This window comes from Vidua chalybeata, chromosome 8, assembly GCF_026979565.1.
Source record: "Vidua chalybeata isolate OUT-0048 chromosome 8, bVidCha1 merged haplotype, whole genome shotgun sequence".
Lineage (NCBI taxonomy): Eukaryota > Metazoa > Chordata > Aves > Passeriformes > Viduidae > Vidua > Vidua chalybeata.
In genome coordinates, this window is record NC_071537.1 from 6912037 (window position 1) to 6927712 (window position 15676).

Genomic DNA, 15676 nt, shown 5'->3' on the forward strand with positions numbered 1-15676 from the left:
GTCACAGCTGTGTTTGGAGAGCTAAGTTTTCTAGGATGTGCTTACAGTAGCTGTGTTTGGATTATGCTAAGGATGTTCAGGGATTTTCTGCCTCCTTTCATTAGCCTGTTTTCTCTGTCTCTATAAAATGTTTCTTTTAAACCTCAGAATTTCTGCTGGATTTTCACTTGGATTTTGCAAAAGCCACAGTAGTTGGTTGTGATAAGCTGTGCAGTGTCAACAGAAGGAAGAGCTTTGAATAAAGGGCAACACTGCATGTGCAGTGCTTTGCTCTTGATTTGTTTGGAGCATTTGGAGAAAGGAAAAAGGCTCCAAGTAATGTGGCTGTCACTGCAGCTGAAAAATGGCACATCTTAGTGTTTTGTATTAGTGTTTGTGATATCTCAAACAGCCAAATGTGTGTTTCAGCTCAGTAAAATTCAGAACTACAGCCTGTGGAGGTGCCTGTGTGGTGCTGGGCACGTTGTCTGTCCAAGGGGCTGCAGCACATTCAGTTTGCCTTCATGGTGTGGTTAGCCCATGCACTCAGACTCAGCCCTTTCCCTTTCCCAATGGCATGGCTTCATCTTCTGGCTTGGCATTTTGGCTGCCCTGGGAGGGACCAGGGGAGTGGCTGGTGGGAGCTGCTTTTGAAGGGGTGCCCTTGGCCTCCTGCCCTTCTGACAGGTGAGGAGGATTCTGCACAGAACAGGAGCACTGGGAGTGCAGGTGTGAGAGGGAAGGGCAGGTGAGCGTGCGTGCAGAAGTGAGAACAGATGGGGGAGAGGAGAGACATGGAGCAAGAGAGGGAGGGAGCAGGCACATATAGGAGTCAGGGAACACTTGAAAATCAGAGCTTTTGATTTAAAATTAAAAAAAAAAAAGCCCAATACAGCTTTAATTATAGTCATGCTGCTGGCACCACCATAATATATATTTAATTAATCAAAAGTGATCCAACTTCAAACATTAGAATTCATGCTCTTTAGAGGTTCTAAAGAAACTGAGTAAATATTGTCAGCTGTGGTGTGGAGAGGGGGAAGGAAAAGGAGAGAGGTTTTGAAGCGAGTCACAATCCATTGTGAAAGGTACAGGAATCTGCATAAAAGAACTAAATAAATAGAGTGTGTAAGGGGCGGAGACATGGAAAAATCTGTACCTACCTGAATAAAACAGGGTTGTTAACACAGGAATCTTGGCAGGCTTAACCAGAATTCTAGTGTCAGGTTTTAAGAGAAACTTGAAGATCTCTCAGCTGTTTGTGAAGCAGTTTATAAGAAAACAAAGGAAGGCAGAGAGTATCTTGAAGGCCATTGCAATAATATAGAGGTAGCCCTGAAAAGCACTCTCCCACAAAGAGGAGCAAAATACAGTACATGTAGCCAAAGTAAGCCAAAAGCAGAAGAACACAGTGTGAGAAGCAAATTGAAACTCTTAGTCATGCAAAAATCTCATGAGTTTAACAAAATAGTCTTGCATAAGTGGTTTATTAAATACATCCTGCCCTGCAACAATATTTTGTAAAGGGTGTTGGGGTTTAAGCCCAGCTTGGCAACTCAGCCCCACACAGCTGCTTGCTCACCTTCCCCCGACAGGATGGGGAGCAGATTGGAAGTTAAAAATGAGATAACTCATGGGTTGTGATAAGGACAGTTTCCTAAGTAAAGCTAAAGCTGCACCCAAAAGCAAAGCAAAACAAGAAATTCATGCACTGCTTCCCATGGGCAGACAGATGCTCGCTCAGCCTTCTCCAGGAAAGCTGGGCTCCATTAGGTACAACAGCCACTTGGGAAGGCAAACACCATCACTCTGAGTGTCCCCCTCTTCCTTCTTCTTCCCCCTGCTTTACAGGCAGAGCATGATGCCAGGTGGTCTGGACTGTCCCTGTGGGCAGCTGGAGTCAGCTGTCCTGGCTGTGTCCCCTCCCAGCTTCTTGTGCACCCCCAGCTCCCTCACTGTGGGGTGAGGAGCAGAAAAGGCCTTGACTCCATACAAGCACTGCTCAACAATAATGAAAGTATCTTTCTGTTATCAATGCTGTTTTCAGCACAGATCCAAAACACAGCCCCCTACCAGCTACTGTGAAGAAAATTAACTCTTCAGCCAAAACCAGCAGAAGTTAATGGTTTATTATCAGTGTATGCTGGTGGAGAGAGAATCCCTGCACCTGAAGTGCTCTGGAAACCTCATGGAGAAGAAGCAGTGTGCTCTCAAAGTTGACATTGAGCTGATTTTTTTCCCTGCCGTCTGTATCTTGGACAAATAGATATTAAGTGTCAAACTGCTGAGCAATTTGTTGGGGTTCCTTTCACTTCTGAGGCTGGTGCAGGCTTTTTGCTCAAAATTCACAATTGGAAAAAGAAAAGAAAAGTTTCCCAAGTGTTTATGGTAGCCTGTAAAACAGGTTACAGTTACAAAGTTGAAAGGCTGCATTCAGAGGAAATATGACTGAGATGAATTAAAACAATTCAGCGAATCTCTAATGTGCATCTTTCATCTTTTCATTGACATTCCCTCCTCAATGCTTACTCCATCCTACAGCTGTTTGTGCTTTTAAGTAACTACTGCACAACAGAATGTGTGTATTTAACTTGTTTTTCCTCAAAATACCTGCACCCCATACCTGGGCCAGTGCACAGCTGACTTTACTTACTCTGGGACTGAATCTTCTCATATTGAGGGATAAAAGGTGGCTGTCAATTTGGGGAAAATCATTGTCACTCTTAGCAGGTGTCTGCACTACTCATGAGGTTGCATGCAGTGGATAACCTTTGGTTATCTTGATGACATGAGCTCCCAAAGACCTCTTCCTGAGATGCATTTGTGACCTTTTGGGTTAATCTGTGAGGACTTTTGCATTAACTTAGTACATCTGTGAGTGGATACTGCAAAACCAGCACTGGCAAAGCAACTCCGTGCTTGCAAGTGCCACACTGTGTGCTTTACCCAGGATAGTTCAACTGCAGCTGGTATCTGAAGATAATTAATTTGCAGTCCAGCTGACTGAACTGGATTTAATAATTAAAGAGACATAAGTAGTTAGTACTTGAATTCTCCTGAGCTTGGATGTTACCACTTTTGAAGCATGATGTAATGCTAATTTGTTTCATCAAGCTTTTTCCTGGGAAGAGGCTTGGGGAATGGTAACAGATGTATGCTCTAGGAAACTCTTTGGTCTCTTTCTCTTTACCCTCAATCTCTTTTTGTTCAGGCAATTAGTCTATGGGGGGAAAAATGATGTTTGCTTCTTTTTCATGTGGTGTATGATCTACTTCTGAATCTATTAGATGGTGTCTAAATGCTGTAAGGCTGTGAGCATTATAGAATGTATCACTATGCTTCTACCATGACAAAAAGAAAACTGCAGGAAATGAAGAAATAAGTAACAATAGAGATTATATTTCCCCTGTATTTCATGCAGTTATGCCTCATAAGTGAAGAATGAGTGCTGTAGTTTGAGAAACCCTTTTGTACAGAACAGGCTGGTAAAATAAATAATGCTCTGTTTTCAAGGAAGTCACATTGTTGGTGGGAGTACAGTCTGCTCACACTCAGAAGTACATGCTCCAAGCACCTCTGTGGTGAAAAAAATAGGCTTAACTCATCTACTCCAGTTCTCCCATTCTGACTGGATTAGACCTCTTCTTTTGAGCCACAAAACTTAAAAATGTTGCAGCTTGTAGCTGTTTTGAAACAATCCCTTCAGAAGCTGCCTGGCAATTAGCCAGGTAACTAAAATCAACTAGATTTTATCTTTATTGGTCAGAAATACTATGAACCATCTATGAGTGACTCTTGGCTGTCCATATTATGCCTATGTCCTTTTTCATGGTCACACTGCTCACTTAATACAACTAGATTAGACTTTGACTCCACTAGAAGAGTTCCTTTTCTTTTCCTGATTAGCCATTGAACTAAAAATCGTACCTGGAGTTGTATTTTAATCCTAATTTTAGAGCCACTTTAGTGCCCTGTCAAGCCATAATTAGGCATGATCACTCTGTCCTCCCCATCAAATAAAATCCTTCAAACAGCCTATTCTTTGGGGGAGATGCAAATACCTTGGTCCTTCCTCTCCTGGGACTTAGCTGAGGTCTGAACACAATCTGTAAGGCTTTGGGGTACACATAGTGCAAAAGGCATCAGCTCCTGTAAACTGTGACAGATGTGAATGGGTAACCCCTCTGTGACTCACTGATTCCTCCTAGGTTGTGGAGGGGATGGGGCAGTGCTGCTGAGGATTGAAAAAAGGACCAGCTGCTCAGCTGAGTGATGTTCTCTTCTGTTTGACATTTCCCAAGTTTGACTCTGCCTTGCTACTTACCTTTTTTTACTCTATTTATAATGGACAGCATGCCACTGGTTTTTATTTTACTTTATGCAACCACTGATTACCTTATTAGAACAACACCTGCTGTACTGGGACATTTTTCTCCCTTAAACTGTAACTAAGACAAAAAGGTTATTGCTCAAATACCCAAGAATGTATAGATGGAAGTGCAGCCTCACATGGACATTAAAGAATTTCCTCTGTCATTGTTTTGCTCCTGGGAGAAGGGTTGGTTGAAAAGTATCCACTTTTATCCTGAACCTTACTTGAACAAGGGTTGGTGTTCCCAGGGATTTGACACTAACAGAGTTGCATTCTAACTTTTTTAATGAGGAAGAATTCCTTTTCCAGCCCTGCTGTAAACAAAAACCAGCTGCAGTGAACGCTCTGTCGGGTAAGGGCCTAGAGCAAGGGGCTGAGAATGCGCTATGGCCTCACTGAGATCGAGGGAAAACCTTCTGTTATTTTCACCCCCTTCTTTCCACCTCCCCAGTTCTTGTGAAAACTCTGCTGATGGAAAATGGCCAGCTCCCAGATTTCCTGTACTTTGCAGCTTCTCTTTCTGAACTCAGGGAGAGGAAGATACATAACTGCTTTGCACAACAATGGGTGTTTTTAAAATGAGACTGATAGGTGTAAGCAAACTGTTTTTCTTTGTGGTCTGCCTTCAGCTGCTGGCATGGTTTTCAGTAGATTCCTGCACTATTGACTTGTGTTTCCAGCATTGATTGGGATGCTCTGCAGATAATTGTCTAGCAGGTGGCAAAGTCGGAACTAATCCATCAATTGGTTAAATTCCACCTAGTCCAAATAATCTTGTTAGTAGCTGTTTTGCCCTTTCAGCAGTCACTTTAATTAATATTCAGGGTTGTGCAGACAGTCAGGTTTCCACTCTGCTGAAGCAGGAATTGATTTTTTAAATTTTAAGTTAGAATTAATTTGCAAGGGTCTTTTGTGTCCTATGTCAAACAGTGCAGCCTCTCAAGAACTTGGAATCAGTACCAGCAGCTTGCTTGACACAACTGTCCTGTCTGGATTTGTCCCTTCCTCTTAGAATATGTTGGCACTTAGAGAAATTATGTAAGTAACTTCTGAGATGGTTTGGACTCCTCGTGAACATTTGGTTCCCATATGTCTGATTGCAGCATTACCTTATAATCAAAATTATTCTTCTGTGATGTTGAAGATGCTTTCATATTTGTGAGCAGGAAAATATTTGCAATATCACTAAAGCAATTTATAAAGCTAGTTGAAAATGCAGGACTTGATATGAAAGCTTCTGAATGAAAAAGTTTTCATCCAGGTCTTCAAAAGTAATTTTATCATTTTGTTGCAGAAGAACATGAAACAAAGTGAATATGAATTTTCTACACTTGGTGAAGTATCTGCTCAAGTTGAAGAAATCAAGTTGCTCTACTTGATTTCTTCTTGTTTTGGCAGCTTTCTGCTCCCTCAGGCTGGAACAACTCTGGTTGGATTTAGTGGCAGAAACTTGTTGAATAAAAATCTGGAATTGGTCACCTTTAACTGTTTTTCAGATTCAAAAAAAAAATCCAGGTTTTCACTTTGCTTTGAAAGTTCACAGTGGGTAAACTGATGTTTGCTAATGTTCGCTTCTGAGAGAGGTTGTTTTCTGTCAGGGTTAAATAACTTCTGTGAGTGACTTGACAGGAACACAGAAAACTTTGAGACAGTGTTGAGTTGTTTTGCAGTGATTTAGATTGTACTTTCTCAAGTACAATGTTCAAAGATGCTGTTTTTTTAAGAATATGAAGTGTTAAATGAATCAGTTGCAGTACAAAGGCAAACCTTTATGGATTGTTGTGGGTAGCTTTGATTCTGAAGTTCTCTTCCCCTTGAATTGTTTTTGCCACAACCCTACTAGTAAAAGATAACCTAAGCATAAATTGGTTTGACTGGCAGAATTTGGGGACAGAGAGCTGATGTCCAGTGCACATTTGACTCTGCACTGTCAGCAGTTTGTTCCCGTTTGCTGTATAACAAAGTGCCCACGTTCATCATTTCCATCAAATGCTTCCAGTCCTTTGCTGCCTGCCCCCATGGCAGAGCTTTGCCCAGTGGAGTGTTCACTGCAGGTTTTATTGGTGTTAGGGCTGCATCAGTTGACTCCTCCTGGCATGCAGGTCACACAGGCTGCCAGGGGAGGGAAAAGTTCAGCACGGTCAGTGGTTTTCTCGGTCTGTCTGCACAGAGCTGCTTGCTGGGAAGGCTCAGCTGAAGTGTCTGTGCAAAGAATGCTTGCCACAAGCATCAGCTCATACTTAATATCTAATTGTATTAAAAGAAATAAATCACAGAGCATTGCAGTGGCACCAGAGGGGAAGAAACCACATGTCGTATCCCTAATTCTGGTTTTGCATAAACAGGATGGAAATCTGAAAAGATGGCATGGCACTTTTGTACTTCTAATACTTTATTCTTAAAATATCTCCTTGCTTTTGCTGAGCTCTACAACAGTGTTTTTGCAGTCTGAGGGAGTACCTGCATTCTCAGGCTGTTCTCTGTTCTGCTGCCAGAAGTGGCTCTGCTGACCTGTGCACACTCACGTGAAACCTCAGCATGACCCAGTCCCTGTTTCTGCTCTAAGAACAGGCACAGCTGAGTTTGTCGAGTGGAAGCCCTTGTTGCCTGGGGGCAAACATCTACCTGAAAGAGATGTCAAGCTGCAGAACAAATTCACCAGGAATTTTTTTTTTTTTTTGTTGGGAAGCAATCTTTTTTTTTTTTTCCTAGTTCCCAAATAGTCTGGGGGGAACAGATCTCTCAGGGAAACTGCATATGCTGACAGCTTCTGCACCTCTTAAGTGAAGCCTAGAGATGTGTGTGATTTTTTTTATCTATGTCAGGTTTCTAGACATTTTGATTTTTGCCTGCCCCCGCAATGTATTCATTTGCCACATCAAAAATACAACTTGGGAAGAGGAAGGAACACAAAGATCAGAACTAAAAGGCTGAAATTGTCCTAAAAGGCCTTTTCTCAGGGCAAGTGCCTACACTAATTACACAGACATGGACTGAAATTTGTTTTCTGAAGAAACTAATTTCTATCATTCACATATCCACCTAGCCCTCAAGTGAATGGCTTTATGCCAAGGCTTGTAGATATGTTTGATGAGATAGCCTGTCAATTCATAGATATTTTATCTTCCACCTAGAGTTCTTTTAGTCCTTCTAGAGCTCCCAGAATGGGGCTCAGATTGTTTCCGTTTCCAGGAAACAGAATTGAGAGATGTGTTTAAATTCTGAATGCTGCCAACATGTGGGTAATTGAGGTGTAGCAGTGGGTGGTTCTGAGCAAACACCTGATTCCTTTCAGTGTGAGCTTAGCTCTTGTGAATTTTGCTCTCAAACTTCCTTTCCTCTTCCTTTCCCCTTCCTTCTCAGCTTCTTCCTCTTTATCTCTACCACATTAACACAATGTTAGTATCTCATTTTCTTTCCAATTGCCATCTTAGCGTTAGACTGTGCTTGCCTGACTGTTGTTTTTGTTGGGTGTGGGCTTGTTTTGGCAGATGTTTATTGAACAAAACAAGATGAAAAGGCAGAGTCAGTTGCTTCTGCAAAATTTTGCTCCTGATCAACAGCTTTTGAAGGCTTTGGATGACAATGCTAAGCTAACCCACACATTAGAAGAAGAGAGGCTTCAACACCAGCAAAAGGTAAAACAGAATTTCTTTTAATCTCGTCTGTAAGACTTTGAAAAACTCCTGAATTTAAGGAGTGCTGTGTCTTAATTACCCTCAGAATTACTTAAGATCATATCCCCTGTAAGAACTTCGAGTTTAAGAACTCAGAACATTTCAGAGGAGGTTGTGATTCCCCTCTTCTGAGTCACTGTTCAGATATGAGTACAGAGCTCAAAGGCTCCTGAGCCTGAAGGCTCTGGTTTAGGCAAATATTTTATTCTGGGTGCCAGTGAAGTGCAGTTACAAGCAGTGAGTCAGGTTCCATTAAGTGAAGATTTGGCAAGAGAACATTTTGGACATTGAGCAATACAAAGGGTGTCTTGGGGGTTTAAGGAAAGAACAGGAAGGAGGTGAGAGGTAGGCAGTGCACATTAGTGGTTTGGGTCTTGCTGGACACGTGGATGGGGGAAGGCCAGACAGACACACTGGAGCAGGGAGGGGTAAGGTGAATCTTCAAAGTGCTGTGAGAGGATCTAAACTGATAAGATATAAACAAATTCATTCTCTGAAACTAGACTAGATCAATCTCTTTACTGGGAGAAATCACCATTGCTTCCCAGGAAAGCCTGAAAATGAGCTTTGCTTTAGCCCTGAGGCCTGTTCCTAAAACTGTCAGTAGAGTAATACTAGGGATAGGTAAACAATTCCTGTCCTTTCATCAATGCAGCAATACTAAGACTATGCAATCTCAGGTGCTCTGAATGAGTATTTTGGAAGAATCATTTCCAGTTCATAGAAAACCTCTGCATCTTTGGCTACTTTGAAGTCTAGAACAAAATGTATATATTTAGAGAGCTGTGAAGTTACTGCTACTCTGCATCTGAATGCTGCCTCTGATTCAGATATTCCATAATTTCCCCACTGGTATCTGCATGAGTTGAGACAAGGGAGTTTAAATAATGAACCTGTCAGTGGAAGCAGTAAGGGAACAAAAATGTCAATGTTCTTGTGCTTTAAATGAGGAAATGTTCTGAAATTAATTATGTAATAAAAACTCTATAAAAAGAAAAGGGAACACATAAAGCTTAAGTACTTTGGAGCTAAAGACATATTTTAAAGAAGAGATAAAGCAAGTTGGGATCATAATAGAACATTCTGACATCTCTCAGAAGAATCTTTCCAGCTCTCATTCAAAAATTTTCCTTTTTCTGGGATTTGTGCTTCACTCCTGTACTATAACATGATTTTTTCAGGCATAACTGTGCCTAGTGGGTTATTTGCCAACGGGAGGGACAGAAAATGCCTCTTATTGTGACAAATGCTCGTTTGCCAACTGCAGATTAAAGAATTAGAAGAGCAGCTAGAGAATCAGTCACTGCATAAGGAGATTAGTCGCCTTAAACAGCAACTAGAACTTTTGGAAGAAGATAAAAAAGAACTGGAGCTGAAGTGTCAGCATGCAGAAGAAAAAGCTAGAGACCTAAAGCATTCAGGTAAAATTGTGTAATGACTCATTTTAGGGGTGAAGTGTGTGTGGGGGATGGTTGGTGCACATCTACATTTGACACTCTAGAAGCTTTTGTGTCACAGTGATCCAGACCTTTGCTTCACTAAACAAAGTACAGCAACTGCCTTCAGCTGCAGAAAAACTGTGTCCAAAATATGTGTCAAGGAATAAAACTTCTGTAAGGAACAAAAATCCTGTGGTTAGTTTGCCCTGAGTCTAACAGATGGTTAAATATATGGGAATAGGTGCCTGTGGGAAAGACACAAAAGATGATACCTGGACTTTAAAGTCACTCCGTTGATTTTTAATTTTTTTTACCTTTTAAAATTTAAAAGCAAGTTTAAAATACTGTAATTTTAATTTGAATCCATCATTCCAAGAACAAAGAACCGTATCCACTTTGGAAATCATATTCTTACCTCTGCCATAATCTACTGCACACAAAACAGTTGCTAAGGATTTTTGTAACTAAAAGAAATTCAGGACTTTTTTTTTTTCTCTGCTTCTGCCCCTCCCCAATTAATTATATTTGACAGCATTTCAAGTGTAGAAAAGCAGTTTCCACATTTTAAATCTGAGATGAAAACAGGAGAGAAAAAAATCCATTCTGCCACGACTGAATTTCAACCATTTTTATGGGGAAAGCCCACAACATCAGCAAGACAGAGATAGGTCTGGAGGTTGTAATTGTCAATTTTTCATCTCTTGTTAGTTCGTTCTCAAATACAACCTCAGATAAACCGTTGCAGAAATGGGATCAAGTTTTCCCTGCTCTGTCATTTTATATGAAGAATCCTGTGTGAGGGAGAATTTCAGTAGTAACTCATGTTGGAGGTAGCTGTTTTAATGGGAATCCTGTGCATTGTTCTTGGTAAAAAATGTCCAAAAATGGACTTGTAGCAGTTGTGTGGTTTAGTCTTGTCATTCTTTAGTTAATTAGTAGAGTTTTTTTTGTCAAACCATTGAAGGTGGTTTTTAGAGGGGATGAGAGAGCCCAAGAGCTGACTGTGGTTTGTTTTGTTGCTCCTGTGCAGTTGATGAACTTCAGAAGCGAATCCAGCAGTCCGAAAATCCTGCCCCGCCTCCTCCGCCGCCTCCGCCGCCGCCTCTCCCTCCTCCTCCTCCTCCCAACCCCATTCGGTGAGTGCTGGCAGCCAGGGCAGAGCTCCTTACATCACTGGCATCCCAGCAGGAAGAGTGTGTTCAAAGGAGAAAAGGCTTTCTCCACCTGTCTGGGGCTCCTGAGCTGCAGGACACGCTCAGTGCCCCACCTGCCCCCAGACTTAACACCCTGAGCGATTCTGAGCACTGCCTGCCTTGCCAAGCCTAAGAGATTGTCTAGACTGTGACTTGGGAGGAGGAGGGATACCTGTCTCCTCTACATTTAGGAGATTATTTTTTTTCCTATTCACCTGATAGCTGTAATTATAGACTTGTGAAATGCTTTCTATTGCCAAGAAAACTCCTTTGAACCAAAGGATATGTTAGATTATTGTGTGTCCCTTCATGTCAGATACTGATGATGAAAATGCAGACTTCATAAGTTAAAAAGGAGAAAAAAAAAATAACAAACGAAAATCACCACCCAGTCATCAAGCATTTCTGGGCAAAATTATCAAAATCTGTCTTGATTTCTGCAAAGGACTATGAAAGAGGATGACCAATCTATGCTGATGTATCAGGCATTAGGCCCAAATGAATTAACTGAACGCTAAAGGATGCTTAGCTAATTTTAAAAACTCAGCTAATCTTCATGTTGTCTGCTTGGTTTTAAAAATTAATGGACTTTGATGACAGTTTGCAACCTTCTGTAATAGAAATGACATCCAGGAGTCTTGTTAACTACTGTGTTAAACATATGAATAGATGTGATTATTGGGGAAAATTCATCCCTTTGTGCATCTTGCATTGTTTTTAGAAACGAAACATGTTCAGAAAGATTGTGTTTGGCCTTTTGCTTCTTTTATGTCCATTAACTCATTTGGCCTGTTTGCTCCTTTCTCACTGATGGATAGTATGAATTAATTGTGTAGGGGTGTTGTGGGATTTTTTGTTTAAATTTGTGCCCTTTACTGTTTGGAATAGGTGAAACTACTAATTTTGAGCCCTGTCGTAGCAAAGTCAGGCTATTTCCTCATGCACTGTGATGTGTATGTGGATAGAAGTTGTTTTAGGACATAGGCACTGGATGCTGCATTTTTCTGGGACAGAGTTTGGACATTTTAGGCAGGGATGTCACTCTGCTGTGTAAGGGATGATGTTCAGTAGGGAGTGACTGGCCTTACTGACACATGAGATGGGCACAGGAGCTTGTACTTGTTCTTGAAGATGAATCATTTGCTGATGTGGACTTTTACATTGTGAATATAGTGAGGGGATAATTATTTGACACTGTAAGAGATTACAAACTTGGAAATGGTGAGGAGATACTGATCACCATATTTAAGTGTCCTCTGAAGAACAATACTTCAACATCTACAATTCTTTCTGTTTATTATGCCAGAGCAGCTTCTGTTTGTCGTGTGTCACAACGAGACCCTGGCTTTTAATATTCAAATCTGGAGTGTTTTGATTTGTGCCTAATGTCTGTTAAAAAGAAATAAATTTCTCTGGTGCATTTTGATGGGAGGCATTGTGGGGGGTAATTCAGTGCATCTGCATTCAAGAACCATTAAATGAGTCTTTTGTAAGTGGCTGTATAATCAGGTATAAGCAGGCTGGTAGTGTGTCATGTTCAGGCTCATTCTGACAGTGGGGACCCAGGACGGAATGACAGTGGGGACCCAGGACAGAATGACAGTGGGGACCCAGGACAGAATGACAGTGGGGACCCAGGACAGAATGACAGTGGGGACCCAGGACAGAATGACAATGTGCAGTTTCATTTCCCCCAAGGTCTCTCATGTCAATGATTCGCAAGAGATCTCACTCCAACACCAACGTGAGCAAGAAGGAGAAGCCTCCTCAGCAGGAGTCAGGTATGGCTCTTCCCTTCTCAGGTCATGTGGGTTATCCACTGGGACTGCAGGAAAGGAGCTGGGGATGAAGGTGGTGGTTCAGATGCTTTTGATTGTCAGCATTAACTACAGCTCTCCATGTCCAGCACATTCCTCTGCCTCGCAGTCCAGAAATGGGATTGCAGCCCAGGAATATCTGCACCAAGACGTGAAGTGGCATCTTTGGTACTACAGATTTGGTATTCCTAGGAGGGGTGGCTGAGGGCTCTGGGCTTGTCTGGTTCAGAGAAAAGGAGGCTGAGGAGTGACTTCATTGCTCCCTACAGCTCCTGAGGAAGGGACAGGGAGAGAGAGGTGCTGAGCTCTCCTCCCTGGGATCCAGAGACAGAACACATGAGAGTGTTTAAAACTGCATCAAGGAATGCTTAGACATTCCTTGGAAGGAAGAATTTATTTAGGGTGAAAATGATCAGATGCTAGAAAAGGCTTCCCAGAGAGGTAGCTGGTGCCCCAAGTTCATAGGTTTTTGAGGCCCTTAAGAACATGCTCTAACTTTTGGTCAGCCCTGAAGTGGTCAGGCTGTCAGACCAGATGGTCACTGCAGGTCCCTTCCAGCTGAAACATTTTGTTCTATTCTACTGCAAACTTCCTTGAGATCCCAAGTGAATTTGTGTGGCACTCATAGGCACCTCTGCCTCCACAACTGAGCTGGTCATCAGCATCCAATTTACTTTTTCCAAAAGGATTTGAGTATGAACAGTCTTTGAGGCTGCAGGTCACAAACCCCAAGGGAACACCTAGCACTTGCTGTAACTGGAGAAAAGTTCTAATCTTCTGCTTGAGCTGCAGCATGTGCAGGGCTTTGTGCTTCCACAGGTTACCTAGAAGAGGCAGAAGAACAAACCTACGAGCATTAAACAGAGAGCAGGTTATATTCAGCATAATACAGGGAAATTTCTGAACTTCTGCATGTCAATTTCTTCTGTCCAGAGCCTCTCCACAGAGCTTGTTTGTTAAATACTTCAGTTTTCGTCCCTCAATTCATATCTTGTGAAATTACCACTCGGAGTTGACTGTAATTCTAATCCTTTAATAACACTGAAAACCTAAAACAAAACAGTCTTGCATTAAGGTGGCTCTGCATGCAAAGTAACAGCTGAAATTGCATTTTATTGTTGTTAATGGAAGCTGGAAACTTAGTAGGTTGAGAACAGGAGTTAAGTACAGATTTGCAAATGACTGTGAGTGCCTGAGGAGTCAGAGCTAGTTAGACAGGCATTGCCAGTTAAATAACCAAGGGTTTTCTTGCTGTTTCTCTCTTCCTTCTGAAACAGCAGGAGTTTGTTTTTAGTGAATTGCTTAACTCATTTGCTGCCACTTAAACAAAGAAGGGAACCTGGCTGAAATTATAGGATATAACTGTTAAGAAAACCCCTGCTGTTAGCAGACTAATGGTATGTAAGTCAGGCTGGATTGTTGCAAGGAACCAACAGGCAGGAAGTGGGGGAAAGAGAGTATTACTCCTCCCATTTTCAGGTGAGGAACTGAAGAATGGAGTGACTTGGGCAGATCCCTGGGGGAATTTCTGGGAACTGGTTACCAGTCTGAGAGAAACAAGGTTGTTGGTCTGGATAGAATAGTTGGAGAGATGACCTTGTCTGAGATCTCTGATGAAAGTCAATCTTACCTTTCAGTGGAAGTCCAATTATGGTGTCTTGATTTGTCAGGGTTCCTTATCTTGAAGCATCCTAGATGTTTTGATTACACCTTTTTGTTGAGACTGTCACAAGCAGTGATTGCAGGAAATACTGTGAAATTCACTCTCAAGTTCTCTACTCCCCATTCTTTCATTATTTATTAGTAAACTAACAGTTCTGACCTTTCTTCAATTACATATAAACTGCTTTTCCTCTTAATAGTTGAGCTGTTCTTAAAATAAAAATTAAAAAAAGGGAGAAAGTTCTTTCTTGATCTAGTTATTATATCAACCTTGAGGCTTGTTTTAACCCCTGTTAAGGACTTAGAATGAGTGGTTTCTATCCCATGCCACCAATTAAGCTTTTATATTTGAAACAGCCTGTTTGTGAAATTAAAGCCTGACATTAAATCAGCTTAGAATACAGAAACCACATTTCTATGAATCATCAGTAGTATCCTGACAAGTGAGAGAGCAGAAGTCTTTTTAAAATTCCTATTACATAAGGTACAAGGTTGCAGCTTTGAATAGCAACAACCCTATTTCTCTAAGTATTTGCTTTAAGTGCTCTTCCCCCCTCCCCTTTCTGGTATGTTAAGGGTCTTTTCTTTTATTATCCAGAATGTTGATAAGTTAACAGGTATTATTTAGGTTCATCACAGGGCTTCCCATGTCATCTGAATATTTTCCAGTCCTGATCCCAAATCTCTTGAAAAAGCAGCCATTTCCTTTCATGGTATTTCAGTTTTTCCCTTTAACTTGATGCAGTGTTTTTTGAAGGGGTGGGTTTAGTTCAGGCTGAGGTGTTGGTGTGCTGTTCCTGCCAGGTCCTCAAACCCATGAGAAATGGGAGATGTGCCTGGGAGTCCCTGTCATGGGGCATTATCAGCTTCTCCTGTGTCAGTGCAGCTGTGGAAATTTCTGCTGAGCCGCAGTGGAAGCAGAGCTCTGTTCTTTCAGTCCCTGGTGCTTCAGCCTAGAACACTGAGCTTTTGCAATTCCCAAACAGTTCCTGGACCTTTGTGTTTTTCAGGATGAGGGCCCTCTTCTGTCCAAACTTCTGCAGTTGGGCATTTGCAAAGTCAGGATCCTCAGTGCAGAGTGGCATTTTATCCTTGAGGAGCTGGGGACAGCTGAGCTGATAGCAGAGGTCCCTGTATCCAGAAGGAGAACATGTTTTTTACTTTATGCCATTTCTCTGCAGTTCCTGTCTGAAATGTGATCTGTTCTTTGACTTTTTTAGCAGGTGAAGAAGTTACAGATCTGAAAAGGCAAGCTGTGGAAGAAATGATGGACAGGATTAAAAAGGGTGTTCACCTGAGACCAGTCAACCAGTCAAGCAGGCCTAAAACAAAGGTTTGGAATGAGTAGCAGACCAATAATTTTAGCTAAGTACAGTAATTTACACTGAAAATAAACTTTTCTGTTAGATATTGAGAAGAATACATTTTCCTCCCCTCATTTACTTTGCTTGATGTTGGATAAAATGAATTAGAGCAGCATATACCTGAAGAACAGAAAAAAAATGAAGGCAGCAGTAAGTAAATAAAGGCCAGTTTC

General features: G+C 41.6%; 1 protein-coding gene across 3 annotated transcripts in view; it reads left to right on the top strand.

The window, feature by feature from the left end:
• The window catches only part of SHTN1 (shootin 1), a 55026-nt gene that overhangs the window by 25982 nt on the left and 13368 nt on the right, over nucleotides 1-15676 (top strand). For 2 of the 3 annotated variants that reach the window (XM_053949366.1, XM_053949368.1), the window contains 5 exons: nucleotides 7843-7989; nucleotides 9296-9449; nucleotides 10498-10603; nucleotides 12359-12441; nucleotides 15360-15472. In XM_053949366.1, the coding sequence (XP_053805341.1) occupies nucleotides 7843-7989; nucleotides 9296-9449; nucleotides 10498-10603; nucleotides 12359-12441; nucleotides 15360-15472 (603 nt within the window). The remainder of the gene's footprint in view (nucleotides 1-7842; nucleotides 7990-9295; nucleotides 9450-10497; nucleotides 10604-12358; nucleotides 12442-15359; nucleotides 15473-15676) is intronic. The other variant, XM_053949367.1, reaches the window with a different exon arrangement.